The 24238-nt window shown below is 37.2% G+C and overlaps 1 protein-coding gene across 2 annotated transcripts in view; it reads left to right on the top strand.

Annotated features, from left to right (window-relative positions):
• The window catches only part of eys (EGF-like photoreceptor maintenance factor), a 350285-nt gene that overhangs the window by 266498 nt on the left and 59549 nt on the right, over positions 1-24238 (top strand). For both annotated transcript variants that reach the window (XM_088610149.1, XM_088610150.1), the window contains exon 40: positions 13475-13625. In XM_088610149.1, coding sequence (XP_088466275.1) covers positions 13475-13625 — 151 coding nt within the window. The remainder of the gene's footprint in view (positions 1-13474; positions 13626-24238) is intronic.

Raw genomic sequence — 24238 nt, 5'->3', positions numbered from 1 at the left:
GCATTGGAGAAATTGTAAGGGTAGCCACATGCATGGTTGCCATAAATAAAACCAGTACATTAGCTGAAATGATTAGTGCATCTCTCAAAACAGACTTTGGCAAAGAGAGTCTCTTAATGCTTTTAGTACTTTTTTCAAGGACAGTTGAAGGTATAATATAAACCAGAGTGCTTTACTGATTATATAATGGCTCATCATCAAGCAGTTCCCCTGGAGTAATTAAAAAAAATGTTGATAATAGTGACTTAAACATGTTACATTTTTGTATCAAAGGATCAATATGAACATTAATTCCTATGAAACTACTTGGGACCTGCAAAAGGCCTTTTTTTTCCTGTAAAGAGTGGCTATAGGAAAAAACTTTGAGATTTACTGGACAATAAAGCTGGTGACATTACTTCAGCAGTGGTCACTGCATTCACTGCAGTGAAAGAAAATGTCACACAGGAACGCAGTGTCAATCATCTCTTTTGTCTCTTTCAATATCTCCTGCAGAAGCTCATAGCAGTAGGTGATGATTTGTACTGCAGTATGCTTCACTTTTACCTTGAAAATAACTGAGGACAGATTAGTTTATTATATGTCACTGCCACATGTCGAAAGACATCTGAAAGAGAATAGAATTAAAGAAAACATTCTCGTTCTGTAATATTGCATTGCAGGTTTCAATGGAATTGGAAATGCAAGGTAACCATTTTTCCAGTAACTTGCACTTTTAAAGCTGAATGCACAGGGGAGCTAAAATATGCCTGTGCAAACCAGCATTTAGAAATAAAATAAAACTGACTGTGTAGGACCATTATCTACCCAATAAGCTGTGCAATCTGTTTCTGACAGTTGAGTAAGTCTCGACATATTTAGTCTTTCAGGAACAAGACTGAACTGTTTTAAATTTCCTCTTGACAGTCTGAAAAAAAGATGATTAGGAAAAGGCAACAGAGGGTAAAAAAATCCAAGAACACTAGACATTCTCATTACCTGTGTTGTAATGTACTGCCAGTAAAATTCTGATAAGTTCTTTGTTGAATACACATAGGAGATATGAGATACAAAAGTTAAAATCAAATCATATTTTTGTAATGTAATATTTTCCTCAATTACAAATTGTGATTTGCACAAGATACAAGATTTTACCATGTGTATGCTAATTGCATTGATTAATTCTGTGATGCATATACCGTAATTCATAATCTAGTTCTTTGTCTAGTGTTGCCACACTGGGAATCCTAGTCACAGATGGTTAATGACTTTGTCCAGAAAGGAAATGGTGATATCTGTACTATAGTGCTTAACCTGTGCTGAGAATATTTCTCCCATACCGGCTGAAAGCTCAGGAACCCAAATATTCATATTAAATTACTAGGTGCTGAGTTTCAGCTGCTCTTGAAGTACATGGACAAACACAGTGGTATAAAATCACCTACTATTATTTTAGCTGGCCAAAGAATATTGGACTTATATATTATCATAAATATTTTTTTTCCGGTCAAGGAATAAGAAGTTCTAAAAAGTTTTACTAAGCATGTCAGGGGCATGTGCATTAATTTCAAAGCAAATAGGGCTTATCTGTGGTGTTGGAATTTCATAATCTACATTTCTGTGGCAGTTGTAGTTGTGAACTGACGTGTCTTTCTGATATATTATTTGCTGTATGCCTCTTGTGCTCTTATTTCTAGCTTGCCACTGATCCTCTGATTTCTGTCCCCAAAGACCTTCAGTTGTAAAGAGTTGCATTGAGCATTCCAGTGGGGTGCAGGCATAAATGATATTTTCCTGTCTTTTCCAAAGACTTGACTCTGCCAGACCAAAAGATCAGATTCCTCTTGACAAGAGCATGGACATCTAATTTTTTTATTTTCAAATGAAAGTGCTCTCCGACAGACATCATCTGTGAAGAAAAAAATCTAACCTTTTTCACAAAATCACATGGAGCAACTTTTGTAATGCAGTTTTTAAAATATCTCTCAGTGAAAATCTTAGCAAATTTTGTAAAATGCTTACTATGTGTAACTATAAACATAGAAATGTGTCAATTTAAATATAGAAGTAACTGTAGCTACAGTATGAATGTATATTGCATGCTCAATTGGTTCATGGTTCTTTACATATGTATAAATAGGCTGGGTAAAAATAATTTGTAATTTACCAAGCCACTGGTTCATTTAGAACAAATCAAAGACTTCTTATATTGCTGAAGAACTGATTAGAAATCAAAAAACAACTTGAACAGCTTTAAAAGTAAAATGTACCATTGTGAGCAATATGAATTACCTTAAGTGGGCTACAATTTACACATGGGCTTGTACTGTATTAAAAAAATAGTCAAACTTTTGATTTGAGGAAAAGCCCTGTCTGGCGAGTTCTGATTATTTTTTGTAGTTTGACAAGGCGATTATGGAGACTCATTTAATTCCTTGAATGTGTGGTGACTTAAGGAATATTTGTCTGCCTTCTGCAGTGAGATTAATAACACGATTTGGAAAGATACCATTATGCATTACAGATGGAACAGTTGGCTGTCATGGCACATAATGATTTGCATTATATTCAACAAGATTCCTATTTATATTCAGATAAACAGTATATTATTCATTAATCACAATCAATGTTTTCTGAGGACATTTTTGTAATGTTATCTCTAGAAATGTTCCACATTACTTTGAATGTTTGAAAGGTTCCCGTCTGCATTACATGTAATTCTTTGAAATAATGAAAAGAGATTCATGATGAATACAGCACAACAAAGCAGAACCAATGGCATCAAATAAATTATAGACCAGATGAATTGAAATTCAGCTCATTTAGTTAGTTATAGGGCAGAACTGTGGCGCAGTGATGAGCATTGCTGCCTCACAGCACTGGGGCCCTGGGTTCAAGTCCAGGGATGCTGTCTGTAGTACATGGAGTTTGTATGTTCTCCCTGCGTTTACATGGGTTTCCTTCCAGTGCTCTGGCTTCTTCCCACAGTCCAAAGACATGCTGGTAGTCATTAATTGCCTTCTGGGATAATAATAATAATAATAATAATAATTGCTTACACTTATATAGCGCTTTTCTGGACACTCCACTCAAAGCGCTTTACAGGTAATGGGGACTCCCTTCCACCACCACCTGGATGATGCGACGGCAGCCATAGTGCGCCAGAACGCTCACCACACATCAGCTATCAGTGGGGAGGAGAGCAGAGTAATGTAGCCAATTCATAGAGGGGGATTATTAGGAGGCCATGATGGGGTAAAGGCCAGGGGGGAAATTTGGCCAGGACACCGGGGTTACACCCCTACTCTTTTCGAGAAGCGCCCTGGGATTTTTAATGACCACAGAGAGTCAGGACCTCGGTTTTACGTCTCATCCGAAGGACGGCGCCTGTTTACAGTATAGTGTCCCTGTCACTATACTGGGGCATTAGGACCCACATGGACCGCAGGGTGAGCGCCCCCTGCTGGCCCCACTAACACCTCTTCCAGCAGCAACCTTAGTTTTTCCCAGGAGGTCTCCCATCCAGGTACTGACCAGGCTCACACCTGCTTAGCTTCAGTGGGTTGCCAGTTGTGAGTTGCAGGGTGATATGGCTGCTGGTATATGAGTTGCAGGGTGATATGATAACTGGCCCTGGTGTGAGTGTGTGCTTGTCAGTGTGCCCTGGGATGGACTGGTGTCCCGTCCAGGGTGTATCCTGCCTTGAGATGCTGCTTGCTTACCAGGAGAGGCTCAGGCTCCCCCACCACTCTGACCTGGACGAGGTGGTTAGTAGATGGATGGACAGTTATAGTGGCCCATATTCCACACTGCATAACAAGTCAAAAGGATTTTGTAGTGTCAATAACACAACATTAAAACAATTGTTGTAATTAAGAACTGTCACATTACAGATATACATAGTTTATTCGGGACAACAGATAAAATGTTACATTTTCTCGTATTCTTGACATGATTACACAGCATTATCTTATGTGCCTTGTGAAATCCTTCTCTTTAACAACCAGTCAATAATAAATTATGAAGAAATGTTAAATACAGTTATAATGACCATGCAACTGTGTTCCACAGCACCTAACTTAGCAGCAAACTCTTCCACAGCAGGTCAAGCAGATGGGCGCTATCAGGTGCAGGTGCATAATGAAGGATCTGTTTCTTCATCAAACAGCAGATCAGATCAGCTGTCTGGAAGCTTCATCTTCCTGCTTTGAAATGTCACCCAATCAGTTACTTTCCTTTAATTACTCAGCTAACTGAGGACAAAGGGTCATTCCCCATTATCGTTTGCTACATTACAAAAAATATTACAGTTACAGGTAATACTCACTGCCTGGGACTCCAGATATAGTGCCTATCTATAAAAAGTTAAGTATAGGATATTGTATAGCTAGTAAACAAGTCAGGCTTGTAGATCATACCGAACTAGGAAAATGAGCAAACACTGTAGAAAATACCGAATATATTCAATAGAACCTAGAACAAGCTCCATACTGGCCAAATGCTTGATAGATGACACCTAATGTAAACAGCTGAAGAATATAGCATGTTGACAAAAAGATACAGTATAAATGTAAGATGTAAAACAGAGCTAGTGCTAATATTTCAAATTCAGTTCTTGAATTTGTGTTATTGGTAGCATATCTGTTCTAAATATAAAGCATTTTTTATGGTCTCCACTGAGAAACAAACATTTAAATAAATGGAAATATGATCATTTAAATATAAACATTAGAGGTACCATACAGGACAGAAAATGTTATCTGAAGTGAAAACTGGATGTCACTTGTCTTGATGTTTGATTTGGAAAGATCCCTCTACCTCTTACTTGTCAGATTGACTGTTTCTGTTTTTCTCAGCTGCTGGATGCTATCTGACAGTCTTTATCTAATGTCACTCCCCGTCAGATTGCTCATACAGTATATTCAGTTTAAACATCAGCATGACCCAGAAAAATAAAAACATTATAAATCTATCTTCTGCTGTAACTTAACTGTTCAGTGACAATAGAAATCTTAGTTATTATAAACTTTATTTTATATTTAATTTTAGGATTTATTTTTAGAAAAAGATTTTCTTTCTTTTATAAAGATAGTATTGGTGAATACCCCCATAATGGTTTAACCTGAAGCATTTAGAGACAGATTTAACTGAGTGGGCACCTGTGACTAGTCTACTTGTGATAATATGATTCAAGATGAGCATTAATTCAGCTCGAGCCATGAGAGTGTATGACAAATGAGAGCTTCCACCCCAATGAATTTCCATAGGTCCAAAGAAGAAGTTTCCTCTTTCATTTCCATCTCCTGTACACGAGGAGAAGACATTCTGAGATCAGAGGATGGCAACTGAAAAGTCAGCTGCCGAGATCAAACAGACAAAGTTAATCAGACATCCAGTGAGATGCTGGGAATCGGAGAGTAGGAGCTGTTATTCCCTCACCAGCGGATCTAGACAAAGTTCCCCCTGGGTTTACCTTGTCAAGCCAGAAAAGGACAGAGAACAGGTGACAGGTGCTGACAAAAGAGCCAATGCTCTGTTAAGCCTAACACGGGGTAACAGGGCCATAGGGACAGTAGGATTATTTTGTCATCTCCTTTGCTCAGAAAACTTGACAGAGGTTTTTGTGTATGTCTGTTAAATTAAGATAATCCTTTTCTGCTTTATCACACTATTTATAAAAATCAGCTATGATTATGTAAGAGCTGAAAGCAGCTCTGTTAAATTGATACAGATGGGCCGTTGTTCCTCTGCAGTTGAATGTTTTGTATCCTGGTCTCTCTGTAGCCATTTTTAGAAAAGGAAACACATGTACTGCGGCAGTATGATATGTACATATTTGTTTGCTCTACTTGTGACTGGAGTGTTTGGATTTATGTGAGAGATGGTATATATAGAAAATCATTGCAAAGTAGCTGTTGACACATTTTCTTACAGAATGTGCAGCAGATTAAATGCTGCTTTTTAGAGCAGTTTTTTTTTTCAGGATTATAACAGTATGCACTGTTCTGAGTTTGCATTTGCAGTCGTGTGCAAAGTAAGCTCTCGCGGCCAAATGCATTAAAAGGGCTGCAGAAATAAAACTTAAAACTTAGCAAGTGAAAATGCAAAGTGAGGAAGGCAATCTTTTAGGTTTAAATTAATTCAGGTGTTCATACAGTATTTACAGTGCCTTGATATTCAAGCTTTTATTTATAGATTTCTCATAAACTTTTAACACCATCCAAGCACACTTGTTAGTGGAAAGATTACTCTCAAATCTAGAAAATCTAGATTTGAATCACAAAAGAGTGAGAGAAAATGAATTTATTTCAGAGCAGCTTTGTTCTTCCACTTGATCTCCGCAAGGTTGTGTGCTGTCCCCCATCTTATACAGACAGCTGTAGAAGCCCCCTGGAGGACAGACACATCATTAGGTTTATAGACAATATAGACATTTATCATGGGCTGTGGTGGATTAGATTGTTGAATGGTGTAACAACTCCTTCCTTCAACTTAATGTATTGCAAACCAAAGGTATGGTCATTGATTATAGAAAGCAACCACAAAATTCAAAATCAACAGTCAGCGAGGATTATAAAATTGATATTGTTAACAGTTACAAATATCTTGACACTATTATTGATTATAAACTAACCTTTGAAGAAAATACAGTTGCCAGAAGAGAGCCAACAGAGTTTGTTCTTCCTGAAAAAACTTTGTTCTTTTAATGTGTCTATCATGAGGATGATTGTATTCTGCAGTATAGACGTTTTATTGTAAAATTATTATGTTCTAAAATTCACTGTGGTAGTGATATGATAAAAACAGGATAGTGAAGGTAACCAGCAAAGGCATCTGTGTTCTGGTAGAGGCAGAGGTCTATAACAAATAGTGCAAAATGCCACTATAATCATTAACTGTCATTACCACACATTATGCATTGAATCTGAGGGTGTAGATTTTGTAATACTTTTTTTTGTCAAGACTACTTAAACTGCTAACTTATTTTTATCATTTATTGCATGTACTGTATGTTGTGTTAATATTGTGTTTCTGTATGTCTTTTACCTGCCTGAACACAAGTTTCCTATCTGGGACAATAAAGGAAGGATGCAGTAATAGCAATTGTAAATGATCTCTAACCAATTGCCTTCCAAATCACACAACAAGCTAATTAACCTCCACCTGGGTTCAACTGTGGTGATTTTGATTATTTCAGAACAAAATCAGCTGTTCCTGTAGGTGACCTCTGCAAGGTAGTACAGTCTAAAGGAAAGACTCAAGCACAACAGGGCTGTAAGAGGAGCCTTTGCTGGCTGTGATTGAGGAGTAGAAGGTAATTCTGAATAAAAGCAGATTTAGCTTATTGATGGGGGAGTTAATTGTTGTTGATGTTTTTACTTTAGTTTTGCGATTAAGGTTTGCTTTCTTTGAATTGCATTTTTCTAGTTGCTTTGGGTTAGTTAGGTCTAGTTTTAATCTCAGGCCTTCTGGGCCTCAGGAGTGAGAGGAGTTTATTTTTGTAGTTTTTGTTTCTTTCTACTTAATTGGTTAATGAACTAAAGATGCCTATGAAATAAAGAGTTTGACGGCACAACTGTGTGAGGTTCTCCTTGAAAGGAAGTGAGAAAAATGGGGGCAGTGTTAAGCAGGTTGGGCTTCTCTAGAAGATTTTGCAAAGGGAATTGGGGATTAAGGTGGAAGATATCAGCTATTTAATAGCCTTACCATTGGGAAAGGAGTTGGATGTCAGTTTTTAGATGGTAAGTGGAATGGGTAATGTCAGAGTTTTCAGGAAACAGTAAATGTTTTGATGTGTAAATATGAACTAACAAGTCTTTCAGATAATGCAGTTAAATGGTAGTGGTTAAGATTTCCAACGAACTTGTTGACAAGGAGGATATAGTTACTGTATATTAGTGGTTCTGGAAGCCCTCCCACCCCTTCTCTCTTCTTTCTGTTCTTTCCTATTGCCACCTCTGTTGCTGTGGCCCTATTTAAATATCCCATTAGTTACATGAGCTGGCTGGTCACTTTGGAAGATTCTGGTTCCAAAGGCACTCAAGCCATCTGGTCTCCACCCAATAGGGCTTGCTGTCTGATTTGATTATCTTAGCTGTGCAAATACACTCCAACTGATTTTCTCTCCCTCTAGCCAGTGATACTGATTACACTGGGATAGGAGCTGCAGGGCAATAAAATAATCAATTCAGACACCTAAGACATGGGACAAATGGTCTGCACTTCTAAACTTTATCCAACATATAACAATAGATTAAAAGTCTCTGAGCATTTAAGATACTGCAGTACTTTACTGATCCAGGAGGTCACTCTCAATTTGAAGAGAAATAATGCATCCTCCACACATTTTGTATTATGCACACCCTCAGACAAGGAATATTCTCTAAGGTATCACCATATTGTGAAGCAAGGCTGAACTCCAGTTCATAATCCAAGGTGTTTATAGAGTGCTTGATGAAGCAACCCACTTTTACATAAAAATACAGGTAATAGACTCATTTTATTTTAATGAGGCTGTGTCAAAAAGAGGGTGGTAAAGAACGTTTATTTGCCCTATTTTATCTAAGTGTGCTTTTACAGTATTTTCTGGGTTTTATTTTTTCAATTCTTCCTGCACAATGTTATATTAGCAACTGTCATTTTATTTTCAGTATTTATATCACCTTAAAGCAATCATTTTAAAGAAAATTAGGCTACCACTTGTGGACCAGACCTTAATGTGGAGAGTAAATTCTAAATTGTTGTCCCAATGCGCATCTCTCTCTATATAGTGGAAATGGATAAGTGTAAGGCTTTAGCTGGGAATGCTTTGATAAGTCCTTATCTGAATTGTTAATTTACTCTGTACACTGAATGCATCTACTCACCTTATTCACACATGAGCAGTGTATAAATCATTTCACTCTAGATGTTATATTAGAAGTAGGATTCAGATTGCTACCAAAGTCTTCTCAAATATATACAGTATATTGGGAAGTTTCTATCACTGTACCTTAATTTTAGGATTATTTAACTTCACTTACACTTGCATCACACTGTATTTGACCATACTGTCTGTCCCCAGAGGGTCTATTCTCCCTGGTCTACACATCAAAGTTCTCGTCCAGGTTAAGATGCTTCCTAAGCATTCAGAGAGAAGTTATTTGTGCAGAGTGTTTCATAGAGGATATGAAATACCAAACGTTGATGTTATTGATTTTACAAACGTTGCTGTGGGATCTTGAAATGCTGATGATAGCACATTTCCAAAGTGATATTGTTGGAATGATTTACATTTGACTCGCTAGAGGTTTTCAGACATGGTGAAGGGTGGAGACAGAATGGTGAAATTATCCTGTCAAGGGTTTTCAGAAGTGTACACAAAATAATGACTCCGGAGACTCCCTTTTTGTAGTTTAGTCTTTGCTACAAATACCCAAGATCAAAACCAGCAGGCATCACTTTCAGGTCGTCCTTAAAACTAGTTGGGTTTGGTCCTTCTCTCCCCTCTTTTCTTACCTGTGGGAGAAAAGTTTCCTTTGTTGTGTTTCTTGTATTTTCTCTGCTTGTTTTGATTTTTTAATTATTGAAAAGATTAATTTAAATATATCACGCATTTGTAAGAGAAAAGTTGGTCCGGACAAGGTGGTGGTTCTTGTCTAAACCACGATTCTGGCAAGGCAATGGGGAATAATTTGCTGTCCTCGGTCAGCTCACTTATTGAAGGAAGACTGTTGGTCCTGTGAAATTTACAAACAAGGAAGTGGAGGTTTCCAGTGGTTATTGACATCTTCTAGCTAAGATTCTGTACTAGAGGGAGGAGAGCACAAAGAAAGGACCAAAAATGAACCTATGGACATTTTAAAAGTTTTTTGGAAAACTGTTTTTGGTTGAGAGAGACATTGGTTTCTGCTGCAGAGAAGCAGTTTACCTACCCAATTATATTTAGAGGGAAAAGGGTTTTAGTTAGAGGTCCGATAAAGCTAGAGGGTTTTGTGGTTTAATTCTTGCAGTGTTTGGTTTCCTAATAGCATTGTTTATCTGTCTTGTTTTAATGTCATATACACATTCATTACAGTGCTCTAGGTAAGTGAATCCTGATAAAGAATAAATTCTACAATTTTCTTACAAAAAGTTTTTTTTGAAAATCTCTTCAGGTTAGGTTTCAACAACTTGTCTTTGAATGCAATGTATTCCCTGCGTTCTTTCTGTCTTTGTTAGATAAGAATAAGCATTATGAAACACAAAGAGAGGGGCACATACTGTACAGGGAATGTGAAAGGTACTGACGGTCCACATCATTGCTTGGGATAACATAAATCTGAATTAAGAGGCAAATTATATTAATGTAAAATAATTTAAAAAATGTTGTGCTAATCACATTTGCATAACACTCTGTTGGAATAAAGGCCACATACACTGAGCATTAGAAGAAACTTAACAATTCTATTCAAACATGTTTTCAGAAAAACCAAGCCACAGATTTTGGATATTGGTTAAATGCCTTACATGTCATTTTGATTAATTTATCTTTCATGACTGATTGTAATTCACTTAAATTACATCGACTATTGCATAAATATTAAATTACTTCACAAGGGACAGCTGTCTGGGCACAGGTGATAAGGTGATTTAACCTGTTGCATGTCAAGTCAGGTAACAAAAATAAGAAAAACACAGAAAACAGCTAATATGTCCATCTTATAACAACAGTTTTAAAACTTACTTTGGCACACATTGCTTTTTGAACTTTCACACATATTTTCATGCTCAAAGAAAGGAATGTAAACTAGTTCCACAAAACAGTATCTGCAAGATAGTTTTATAGCATGTGCTGTACATATTGTGCTGCTGCTAATGGTGGTCTCAGATCCAGCCCGTGCCTTTCACAGTAGACCCCTGGTGATGACAAATATTAATCAGAGTAATCGTATGTATGTCATATGTCTTCAACAAAATGTCAGTGGACCTTCTCTGTAAATGACTTACAAAGATGTGAGTAAAATGAAAATTTGTTGCAGTTACAGGTATAAGTGGTGAGTTTCTTTGCCCAGTATATAATAGATACATCCTAACCTTCTCCTTAAAAGTTAAGATAGAATTTGCAAAGCAAGGTTTCACCATGGCCCAGAGCTTTTGCTGAAACGATTAATTCTAACCTAATTTTCCCTTGTAAATCTGAAAACCCAATTAGGATTGACATAGTTTCACAAATTACAGTGAAAAAAACACTTGTCAGTATTTTTGTACTTCATAAGGGTCAGTGAATGAGTGAGTGATTGCATATTGCATGGATGGGTAATATGCATGTATATTTTCTAGTTTCCTAAAAATGCTTTGCTTTACTGTATTAGCAGTTGGCCAGTCACTGTGAAATTACTTGTAATTCTACAGAGAGATTTTTGTATATCTGCTTGTTCTCCCACTGGGAGTGTCTGCGAGAACTCAGAGGTCACTTGATTGTACCAAAGCTCCATTTGTGAAGAAGCCAGACCCAACATCCCATATAAAATGAAGTTTTATGGCTCGCAATAGCTCCCAAATGTTTGGGGATGTCATGTGCAGAGTGCCCTGGAGGTGCGAACAACAATGTTCATCATTCATAGGAATCAGTATATTCACAATTCTTTTCATTCGTCAACAGAAAATTGTCTCATGTTTCAAGTTAAAGGTGGTGTTACTGTGAAGGTGTTTTTTCTACTACTAAAGTCTTAAAGGCATGATCCTACTGTTTGTGTACCTAGGTTTGTGTACTGATTCTGAACAGGTTTGTGTTAATGTTAAGAGTAGGGTAGCGGATGGGTTTAGAATTGGAAACACTTTAGAGGATTGTCATGAGATATCTTAGACTCTTCTCACCGACTCTGTTCAGTCAAGCTGGAGATTTCTTCATTGCTATAAACAGAGGAGGACTGATGTAGTCAGTAGCTCACCTCTGACAGCAACAGGCTTTTATTTTTGGAAATAAGCAAAATTCCTGTACCAAAAAATCCCCAAATTTTCAATTGATAACCAGCAGCATATGGTATATTGATGCCATATACGGTGCAAAATCAGACAATTTAGACAGTTTAACTGTGGTCAACCTTGGGCCCTGTTCCCACTTTATGTAAAATCATACCGCTGTTCATAAGATCCTGGCTGTCTGGAGCACAGAAACAAATCTTGCAGAATTTACAGATTTAATTTTGTAACATAACATCATAACAAGCATAAATCCTGAATGCCTTCATTCCCTCCTGTTGAGACCTCCAAAACTCCAGAGGATTTTGCTCACAACACATCCAAGCCAACCTGGCTGTATACTGTATAGTATATTACAATACATTTGACTGATAGCATTAGGGTTCAACAATTACACCTTTACAAAAAGGAGAGTCTGGGAAGATAAGTGATCACCATTATTATTGGGGTTAACTAAAATATGGCGGCACAGTGGCTCATTGGGATAGCCTCATGCTTCTCCTTTGACCCCACATTAGATAAAGTGGTTAGAAAATGGATAGATGAATTACTAAAAATATAACTTGGGCATTGTTAAGAGATGCTTTTCTCTCTTTAAATGGATTTATTTGCCTTCAAGGCCTCTAAAGGAAATATTGCCCATGAACTTAAAGACTATTCACTCTCTCAGGAACTCCAGGGCAGGTCTCTAGAATCCTGAGGTTCATGGGTCAAGTGTTTTCTTAATTTCATTATGACTGAGGTTGCATTTATTTAGATGCATTCACTGATAATTAGATTAATTTAGCATTTTGTTTTATTGTTCATACAGTATCTCTTTAGCTGCTGGCGATTTCAAAATAATGTATTATTTCAAGAATAATATCTAACAAGAAATCAGTTTTTAGGTGGTAAAAATGGTCTCCTAAAACAAGATATGAATTCAGTTAAGGGTTTTTTAAAATATTAAGGTCTCAGCTGGAATGAAAAACAACCCTAGTCCTGGAAGATTTGTTTTTCTGAGGAACACTGTTACACTAAGAGACAAATATTGAGGACAACAAGACTAAAAAATACCATAAACTACCACATGCAAAAATAGGCTCTTCTTTTGAACACAGTGAGTTACATTAAACTGATGACGGCTTTCTAAACAAGGAATTTGCCAAAGTGAATAAATGTGTGGTGAACATCCTGAAAGCATTATGATTAAAAGCTCTCAGTATTGTATGTAATCAAATCCTCACAAACAGTACTTTTTTTCTGCCAGTTGTATTTTACTAAAAGTGAAGTGTTGGATGACAGATTGATTTTAAAATTCAATTTACTTTTTTTTTCTTTCCACATTGACACACTTATCTCAGAACAGAAAGTACACAGAGAATTCTTATTAACACATCATTAGGAGCAGTGACAGAATAATGTGATTGCTTGCTAACATAGTCATGTTATTGTTTTAAAAAAATGTAGGTTATTTTAAAAAGGTGTTTTTTTTCTTCCCTAACTGATCCAAATCTATATTAGAACACAGATGAAGAGTGTATGGTTAAAATGAATAACCGTTTTTTTTCAGGTCGAGAAGAAAACTTCGGGAATCGTTTTTTGCACGTATTCCTGAATGATGGAAGACCAGTAGTGAAGTTTGGTTGCAGTGGTATCCATATTTTGACTGCGTGGGCAGATCAGAACATCAGCGATGATAAACTGACACCAGTCACAATACGGTAAGCACTGACAACAATACAGATGACACTGCTACTTTCATTATGACACTCTTAATCCTTAGCAATATGAATCCAAAGGTGAACTGACAGTAGTTCATAATACTGTCAGTTATGTAGTTCATGATGCTCAATATTAAATAAAAAGTGCTGATCAAATTCCTTTGTCATACTTGTTAAGCTCATCGCCAGCTAAATCTGAAGTGAATGAAATCTGTAAATTCCCAGTGGTTACATCTTAATACGGCTTTCTGAGAACCTAACACTGTCAAAAAGAAAGTCACAGTGAAATGTTGCAAGACTAATTTTAGATGAATCCCCTTAATACGTTTCCTTTCTAATTTTGCCTTATGTATGCCGTATTTTCTATGCACCATTTGTCATTTTTATGTTAGGATTTTTAGTCATATATCATATTAGCAATGTCAGTTTTCAGACCACATTCAGTAGTATTCATTATTGAATTGGTTTAAAATATTTACTTCAATGTGACGCAGATCACATTGTTTCCTTAAATCATGAGATATCGATGGTGTCGTTGAGATTAGAATATTATGAAGTCTTGAATCTGTTCAAGCCTGGGTACAAGATCATTGATGCTAGAGGAACAGTAACTGTTAAAGCTGTGTTGTTTCAGTTGTAATGTATAGTGTTAGAATTCACTTTTAGATATCTAAATATCTCATTTAAAAATATAAACTATATAATTTTAGATATACAGTGCCTTGCGAAAGTATTCGGCCCCCTTGAACTTTTCAACCTTTTGCCACATTTCAGGCTTCAAACATAAAGATATAAATTTTTTATTTTATGTGAAGAATCACCAACAAGTGGGACACAATTGTGAAGTGGAACGAAATCTAGTGGATTTTTGAAACTTTTTTAACTAATAAAAAAATGAAAAGTGGGGCGTGCAAAATTATTCGGCCCCCTTGCGTTAATACTTTGTAGAGCCACCTTTTGCTGCGATTACAGCTGCAAGTCGCTTGGGGTATGTCTCTATCAGTTTTGCACATCGAGAGACTGAAATTCTTGCCCATTCTTCCTTGCAAAACAGCTCAAGCTCAGTGAGGTTGGATGGAGAGCGTTTGTGAACAGCAGTTTTCAGCTCTTTCCACAGATTCTCGATTGGATTCAGGTCTGGACTTTGACTTGGCCATTCAAACACCTGGATACGTTTATTTGTGAACCATTCCTTTGTAGATTTTGCTGTATGTTTGGGATCATTGTCTTGTTGGAAGATAAATCTCCGTCCCAGTTTCAGGTCTTTTGCAGACTCCAACAGGTTTTCATCCAGAATGGTCCTGTATTTGGCTGCATCCATCTTCCCCTCAATTTTAACTATCTTCCCTGTCCCTGCTGAAGAAAAGCAGGCCCAAACCATGATGCTGCCACCACCATGTTTGACAGTGGGGATGGTGTGTCGAGGGTGATGAGCTGTGTTGCTTTTACGCCAAACATATCGTTTTGCATTGTGGCCAAAAAGTTCGATTTTGGTTTCATCTGACCAGAGCACCTTCTTCCACATGTTTGGGGTGTCTCCAAGGTGGCTTGTGGCAAACTTTAGACGAGACTTTTTATGGATATCTTTGAGAAATGGCTTTCTTCTTGCCACTCTTCCATAAAGGCCAGATTTGTGCAGTGTAAGACTGATTGTTGTCCTATGGACAGACTCTCCCACCTCAGCTGTAGTTCTCTGCAGTTCATCCAGAGTGATCATGGGCCTCTTGGCTGCATCTCTGATCAGTCTTCTCCTTGTCTGAGCTGAAAGTTTAGAGGGACGGCCAGGTCTTGGTAGATTTGCAGTGGTCTGATACTCCTTCCATTTCAAGATGATCGCTTGCACAGTGCTCCTTGGGATGTTTGAAGCTTGGGAAATCTTTTTGTATCCAAATCCGGCTTTAAACTTCTCCACAACAGTATTACGGACCTGCCTGGTGTGTTTCTTGGTCTTCATGATGCTCTCTGCGCTTTCAACAGAACCTTGAGACTATCACAGAGCAAGTGCATTTATACAGAGACTTGATTACACACAGGTGGATTCTATTTATCACCATCAGTCATTTAGGACAACATTGGATCATTCAGAGATCCTCGCTGAACTTCTGGAGTGAGTTTGCTGCACTGAAAGTAAAGGGGCCGAATAATTTTGCACGCCCCACTTTTCATTTTTTTATTAGTTAAAAAAGTTTCAAAAATCCAATAGATTTCGTTCCACTTCACAATTGTGTCCCACTTGTTGGTGATTCTTCACATAAAATAAAAAATTTATATCTTTATGTTTGAAGCCTGAAATGTGGCAAAAGGTTGAAAAGTTCAAGGGGGCCAAATACTTTCGCAAGGCACTGTATATATCCTCGTATAACATTGACTTTTCTTAAATAGATTGTAATTAAATTCTCAGAATGATAATGGTTTTTGAATAACATACAACAAGTTTTGAATTTTCATAACTATTTGTTCATCTAGTTGCCTCCCATCATTCAGTCTTGAGACTGCCCAAATGATGGAGTATAGCAAAGCCATCTTAGAAAATCATTGAAGTTAAGGTGAAGCTACAGTAGCTAGCTGATTTCAAATTAGTGTCTACCTGTCATGTAAGAGCAATGGAAAAGAGTCTTAAAATAGAAATTGTGTTTGTAGGAGAACGTTTATCACTGAGTAATCATGCAACATGTGTTAAGAGATCTGGGTTTATGTGATGTGATCTGTGTTCCACTGTAGCTGTATCTGTCCATTACTCAGCACAGCAGGACAGTATGTAACCTGTATAACATCAGTTATATAACAGTGTAAAATGTTCAGAGGATCTCCTGACATACTGTGTCTGTGCTGATACTCTGTGACATTCATAACCCACAGACAGGCACTTCAGTGGTGTTCTCCAGCACTGCTGATTAGACCTGTTTTTTTCAAAAGAGCACTGACGACAGGAAAAAAAAGGAAAAAGGGGGTTTTACCCTTTGTTATTCTTCTACATTGTGCTGTCCATCTTTCACAATGAATTCATTAATTCACAAATGTAAACTAAAAGTTCACACCAGCTATAGTTAATTTAGTCACTCCTGACATTTAAATCTGTTCTTTTACAAGCCTTCCACTGAGATCTTTGAAGCTCTCCCTGTAGAAAACTTTCTTAAAATTGTGTCTTTGCTCCTCCCTGTTCCCTTTCAGTGAGGCCTCAAACTGAGTATGAAGTGTTTTCCTGTCAAAGAGTGTTTTCTTAAGTAAAAGAGTATACTAATTGTTTAGGTTGCATAACATTCTTAGAGCTTGTTTGGGGCAGGCATTGAAACTGAATTAACTGAAAGTTGAATTGCCAACAAGACCAACGTACAACAGGTATACATCTGGATGACATTATTTGTACCTAATTCTCAAAAACAAAAACATGTTTTTTGCATTTCAATCGGTATATTCAGTTAAGAGATTATAAAACCTGCTGCAGTGTTAACAGAAAACTCACTACTTAACACTGCTCTCAAAGTGCAAAGTAGCACATCGAGCATAATTACAATTGTTTTGATACTCTTATTCCCATACACAGGATCATAAATCAACTGGAGAGTGGAGACAACATTGAACCACTCATAAAATGCATTCTGGCAAGAGAGATGGGATGAATATTCTTCAAACATTTTGTCAAAAAATACAAAATTGAATGTTGTGAAAGCTGCTGACAATTTTATTCAATTCAGAGACGTTTCCAAACCATGTGATTAATTGCTACAAAATATGAATTAGAACTTGATTAAATTATTTCCTGCATTCAGCTTTTGTGAGCTGATTGATTGAAAGACCTACTGTAAATGCAGTTCTTGCAATCCTTTCTCTCTGGAAAAGCCACTGAAAAATGTTTAAGAGGGAGATGATGATCAAACATTATTTTTGCAAATCTTTGGAAACAATCTTTTGCTGGTGACACCGTAGATTGAGAAGTTTTAGATTCACAGTTTCTTCCAACAGAAAGTTAATGAACCAAACTGCAGTGTTATCCATCTGTCCACATACTGTACCTGTAACCCGTGTTCAATTTGAAGTGTAGAACTGGGGCAATTAAACCACTCCTGACAGGGCAGAGTAATTAGAAGAGGCTGCCCGTTTCTCTCTGACTCACGGAGTCTAGGAGTCAAATCCGGAGACAAACAAGACGTTCGGATTTAAAGAGCCAAGTCAAGCTTATCCTTGGGGATGTTGAAGATAAAAAAATAAACTAAAGGTCTATATGAAAAAATGGAAAGCATGCAAGCTCCATCATGCCACCATGAATTTTATTGTTACAATGAAAATAAAAACCTATCGCACCACTGCCTCTGCAGTTTTCACTATTTTCAAACACTTCCCTGCAAACTGACCGGTAGTGATCTATGGAAGCAATAGTTCTTCAATCACGAACAGAGCAAGTAGGGCCTCCCAAATAAAATGTCCACCAGAATTTAAAATTTGTGTTATTTGATTAAGATTTTGTTACAATAATAGATAAAAGCCTGAAACTATTCTGGGTAATTGCAGGTTCAAGAGTTACCGAGTCATTTTAATTACGGCAGATAATTCAAGGCCTACATGCTCTAGTTTTTTATGTGGCCAATCTAATGTACACTGTAAGTGGATTTCTGTATTTTAACTACTTAAGAAAACTGAATATATATATCTAGTGCTTCAGTTTCGCTCACTGTCCAAAGACATGGTGGTACACTGGCGTCTGTAAGGCCGGCCCTCGTGCGGGTGTCTGTTTTCCTCTGTGTACCTGCGAAGTACTGCAGCCCATCCTGAGTATATCCTACACTGCACCTGTGGCCTGTCCTGGAAGAGTGGATCAGAAAGTGGCTGGATGAATATACAGCATATGTATACTGTACTGTTAAAGAGATGTTTGTGAAGTTATGTATCAACTGTGTTCCCAAAACAGCAAAATGGTCGGCCCCAGCTTCTGTGGTTATGCATTCCTTCTCTATATGAAGAATTTAAGATAACTCACCATTTTGCACATGATTTGTGCATATACTTTGAATTATGCATGGCTATTTAGGATTCATTTACAAAGACATCATTTATTATCCCTCAAAACACCTGAAGGAAGGTTTTGCCAAGTTAATATGCTTCACTCCCTTCCTTGCAGGCAGTCATAGGGCAGAAGTAAGATGTCATGATCCAACGTTTTCTCTGCTGTGGAAGAGATGCCCCATGAAAAGTAACAGAATAGCCCAGCTGCTGAATTCCACACTGCAGTAGCATTCGTGGCAGTCATTTCAGAGCTTACCTTCCATACTGAGTGTTTCCAGGTGTGTGTAATATTCCCCTAAAAAGAAGAAGCTCTGACTTACGTGAGGTGAATTCTGTGCTTTATATGTGAGGTCCCTGACACAATTTCAAAGTGATATCATTTTGCTGAAGACAACTAATCATGGATGAGTATATAAAAGGATTTGGGAATTTATATCTATAAAAGGAGCCATAATAATCCCATCAGGCTGTTTCACATATTGGGAGGAAAAGGAGATCAATACTAGGTAAAAGGAGCAAGGAGTAAAACTGAAATACTTTGGTCTAGCTTTAAAAGCATTCCAGTACCACTCCACCAAAGGTTTTGTCAATTAGCATTGATACCCTCAGCTCTTCTCACCTTAATTCTTTGCTTGGAAACGGAGCCAGAAAGAAGAAAGTGTCTTTGAATTATTTTGCTTCTGTTTGATGAAAGATTTAAAGGAAACTCTTTACGAGATGTGTCAAGGTTATGGTACTGCCAAATTCTTTTCAGCTATCATATCCCGTTCCAATTCGAAAAGCTCCAAAAGCTAATACATTGAATAATTGCTCTGCTTACAACCATAAAAGACACTTCATAATGTAAAATATAGCAAAGGCTACATTATAGCAACTGTTATCTACAGTATGTTGTTGAGAGATGATGTACAGTAAGTATGCAAGGATTGAAAATTGTTATATTTGGAAAATAAGAAGAATGAAGTCCTTGTTGTTTTACAGCCAAATTAATTTTTGTTTACAAAATATTTTTTGAAATGCGAGCATGTTGTTGAAGCATTCTGTTGTCGGAGAATCTAATACGCAACACCTTTCATCACTAAAATTCCCTCCTGATCCTGGAAGGCTATCCTGTCTTCTGGTTTTCATTCCAGCCTGGACTCATAAGGACTTTATCTGAAACAAGTATTCACATTTTTTTATTAAGTTGGTGAGGATTATAGGTTACATATAACACCTGGTGGACTGTGGCCCTCCAGGAGCAGGAGTGAATATCACTGCCAATCCTGCTCTGTAAGAAGAGCTAAAATTAGAGAAACTCATTCCCTCCACTTTGTGAAATAACATTAGACTGCTTTTCTTATTTCAAGAAAGTGTTTTATTTTATACCCATTAACTTTTGTTTAATTATCACATCACATTCCAAACTCAGGATCTTCTGTGAAACCAGTGTAAAGGTCAAATAGCCATGCCAATTTTGTCATGCTGAACTTCTGTACAGGAAAGGGAATACTGCTCAGTGGGCTTCCCAGCTGACAACAGAATGTGCAGCTGAGAGATCATTAAACATAGCTACTGTTTCAGAAATGATATGGACCCAGTACTAGTACAGTTGTTTGAAGTGCATACTATACTACTCAGTAGCATCAAATATAATTTCCATTTGTCAGAATGACTAGCCAGAATTTCCATTATTAAAACACTTCTTTCAATTTTATAAACTTAAGTAAATTGTATCATCCTGTTTGTTTACTGTTTAAAATGTTGTTTTAATGTAGTAATCTAGCTACCCAACATTTTTATTATAAGATATACAATTTGGGAGAAAGGCTTTTTGTAATATGATAGCAACAAGAACTTCAGTGGCCATAAAAATGTGTCAGATTAAAGAGTGATATCTTCATGATTTATTACTTTAATTTATCATATTAGATTGTAAACTTCCTACTTTCTCCATGGAGATGTCAGTTTCGCCATATCACAGAAGAAATAGGAGCTGAATAAAAGATATAGGCATAAATATATCTGAATTTAAATGAAGAGCGGTTTAATGTTGAGCTGACAAGATTGTTTTCTTTGAAAACACATTTTGAGCTAAAGACCAAAACATAATATCATGTTTTTCTCTCTAAAAGGTTTTTTCCCCTTGCATACAATTATCATAGCTCAGCGTTGTTGTTTTTTTTAACTGCTTAAAGAAATAAAAGGGTCTAATAACAATTATTTCCTTGTTTTTAAAATAGATATTTTCCTTGGCTGGCTATCTGCTTCTAATATAGCAGAGAGTTTTATGCAATGGAAAGCAAATAGCAAGTATTTTATTTTTCTGAATATCTGTGTAAAGTTGCAATATAGATATAGTTGTGCCTCAGTGTTAGGGGTTTTCTTATTTATCTACATGTGTTTTTTAATATGTATCAGAATGATTAAATATGTTAGAAAAATAAGTCCTTGAAATGAACATTAAGAAATCTGACTTTCAGGTCACAGATAGGATTATATGTATAAGACAGAGCTTCTTTTAGATAAAGTCTGAATCACTACTGGGCTGGTTCCAAAAAAGTAGCTGAAATTCTGAGATTTAACTCATTGTAGTAACTGAGCTGGAAATTAAATTTAAGAGCATGAATCCACAATGTGTAACTTTATTGAAAACGGAATTTCTTTTAGTATCCTTACACATAAATGCCAGTTGCCAATCTGTGTTTCCCCGGGAATCTTTAGTTAAGAGGCTACATCAGCACATTTATCAGCTCAGTGTATTTATAAGTACAGGTAGCTTGGCATGAAACAGAGATGAAACTCCAGGGCAGTGTCTGAGCTGGATAGAAGCTTGTGCAAGCCAGAGGTGCCCAACTCCAGTCCAGTCCTGAAGGGCCACTCCCCAGTATATACAGTATTATAGGTCTCTTTAAATCCCCATCTTCTTGAGAACAAGGAAAGGCTTCAGCTCGTCTAATAATGAAAATAATGAGGTCAAAATGGTAATTAAGAGGTCAGGTGGGGAAGACAAGAAGAAGCCTTCTGGCCCTCCAGGACTGGAAGTGCATACCCCTGACATAAGTGATCTCTCTCGGTCTTTGCTAACAGTCCCAAGAATATACTCTAGCTGTTTCCTTATCTGGTGGTTCAGTATCTTTAAAACTGACATACATATTCACTATTATTTGCTGGCTTTACAAACTCAATTATATTTAACCATTTGTTTCATTTGCCTTCCAATAATTTCTTCCCAGGAGTCCCAAATAGTAGCAGTAATAATAAAAATTAAACCCTCTTTATTTGATATACTGTAGCACCATCCATGGCACGGCATCTCAAGATGACTTAAAATAAAATTTAAGGCAATAAATAAAACAGAACAAAAGCCTATAGTTTTTCAGGCAGGAGGGATATACAATACTTAAGTCTGAACATGTTCAGTGTCCTTTTCCCAAAAAGCAGTCACCCATACTAAGGCTTCCCAGGTACCGTAAATAATAATATTACGTAAGGAACGAGTGAAGGTGTATTTTTTGCTGAAAAGAGAAGAAAAGAAAAGTAACCTTCTTTGGGTTGTATTTCTTTCCTTCTCTTTTCAGCAGGGAATAAACCTGTACTTGTTCCATTGCAGCCTACGCATGGTGACGCAGCTACCCACCTGAACTACTTCATAATATTACATAAACCTCCTTTGCCTGGGAGGTGGGAAAAGACAATGGCTGCTTGGGAAAAGAAAAATCTCACACTGAGTGAGAAAGCCACTGCAAGAAGATGAATCTCCTGGGAAGGGTTGTGGAAGGTGCGTCTGAGGCTCTTGGTAGGGGTGGGGATGCCGTTGGAACAGGGCTGGTGCTGGTGCACCCATACTGAATGGAGTGAAACCCTGGTGCATCTGCATCAAAGCCTTGTACATGTGTTTGATTGCCAGCTTTAGTTCATCCAAGCTTGCCTGTTGAGACTGTGAAACAGAGCCGTGACTGGCCAGTCGTCTCTGCCTGCTGGATTCATGATTGGCCCAAGTCTTGGGTTAATAATGCTCCTCTACCTACTCAACGTGAATGAGAGCAGCAGTCTGACACGGTGAGGCAAATAAATTCACAGGTAGGATTTCATCTCTAGGTTTATGTAAAATTAAGTTACTTAAATAAAGCATAGTATTCGGTTATACCAAGAGGAATGACATATTTAGACATAGTTGACCTGAAGTCCTAACAGTAGATAAAACTAACCTCATATAACAAATAACACACAGAAATACTGCTTTTTATTTTAAAACAATTATCCAGCATTCAATATATTTGTGTGGAAAAGTAAGTGCACCCCTTCATTCAGTAACTTTTCGCACTCCCTTTAGTAGCAGTAACTTGAATTAAAGGTTTCCTGTAAGAGTTGACCAGTGTGTTGATATCTCACATGGCCTGTAAGGAATTTATTTACAAAAATGCTTTAACTCTGTGATGTTTAAGGTCTGGACTTTGACCTGGTCATTCCAAAATTCTGAGTTTCTTCTTTTTAAGCCATTGTGTTATAGATTTGCTTGTGTGTTTTGGATCATTGTACTATTGTATAATCAACTTTTGGTTCAGCTTTAGTTTTCAGACAGATGGTCTCACATTCCTCTAGAAGACACTGTTATACTGAATAATTTATGGTTTTACTCAATGAAAGCAAGGCATCTAGGTCCTAAGGCAGCATACCAACACTCCACCACCACTGTGCTTGATGGTTGGAATGGGGTACTTCTTGTCAAAGGTGTTTTGTTTTCACCAAACATGATGTTTTGCATTATGGCTAAACTTCTCCACTTTTGCTTCCCCTGTCCAGAGCATTGTTCCTGATATTTTTTCATTCAAGTGCTGTTTTGCCAGCTTAAAACAGTGTTCTTCTTGGAATGCAGGGGTTTCCTCCAGGCTATCTTTCCATGAAAGCTATTCTTAATCAGTCTTTTCCTGGTGTTATACTCCTTAACTCGGACATTTAACATAGCAAGAGAGGCCTGTAGATCCCTGGATGTAACCTCAGTGTTTCTGGGAGCAGATGTTTGGCAATGTTCTTGAATTTTCTCTATTTTTAGATTATCTTTCTTGCTGTTGAATGTTGAACTTTGTATTGTTTTGGCAATGTCTTTGTAACCCTTCCCAGACTGATAAACGGCAACAGTTCTTTCTAAGACTGTCACAGATTTGTTTGGCCTGGGCATGACGTTTTACCAAAAACCTGAGTGCTTAAAGCCAAACAGACAAACTGTGTGACTTTATATAATTACCTGATCATTTGCAGGTTTTGCATGTGATTCTTCATATCCTCTGAATTGCAATGGTAAAACTAAGGATGCACTTAGATTTTTATACAAAGATACTGGATGCTGGCTGATTTCTTTTAATTAAATAAAGGTTAAGTTAAATTCTTGTGAATGACACTGGGGGTGAAATTGTACAGCATAATGGAGCCCTTAACACTAGCTGGCTAAGGGCCACTGACAGGATGATTTAAAATGGATTGGAAAAGCAAATCTGAATTAGCACACCTGGTGTTGCAAAGCTTAATTGTATGCTTAGGCTTATAAACAGAATCTGGAAGCTCCTGATCAAAACAAACGTCAGGACAATCCAAAGTGCCCAGTTCAAGGACATGCAGTTCTCTAACGGACA

Source organism: Lepisosteus platostomus, chromosome 17 (genome assembly GCF_059453375.1).
Source record: "Lepisosteus platostomus isolate fLepPlt1 chromosome 17, fLepPlt1.hap1, whole genome shotgun sequence".
Lineage (NCBI taxonomy): Eukaryota > Metazoa > Chordata > Actinopteri > Semionotiformes > Lepisosteidae > Lepisosteus > Lepisosteus platostomus.
This window is presented reverse-complemented; position numbering and strand designations above follow the sequence as displayed.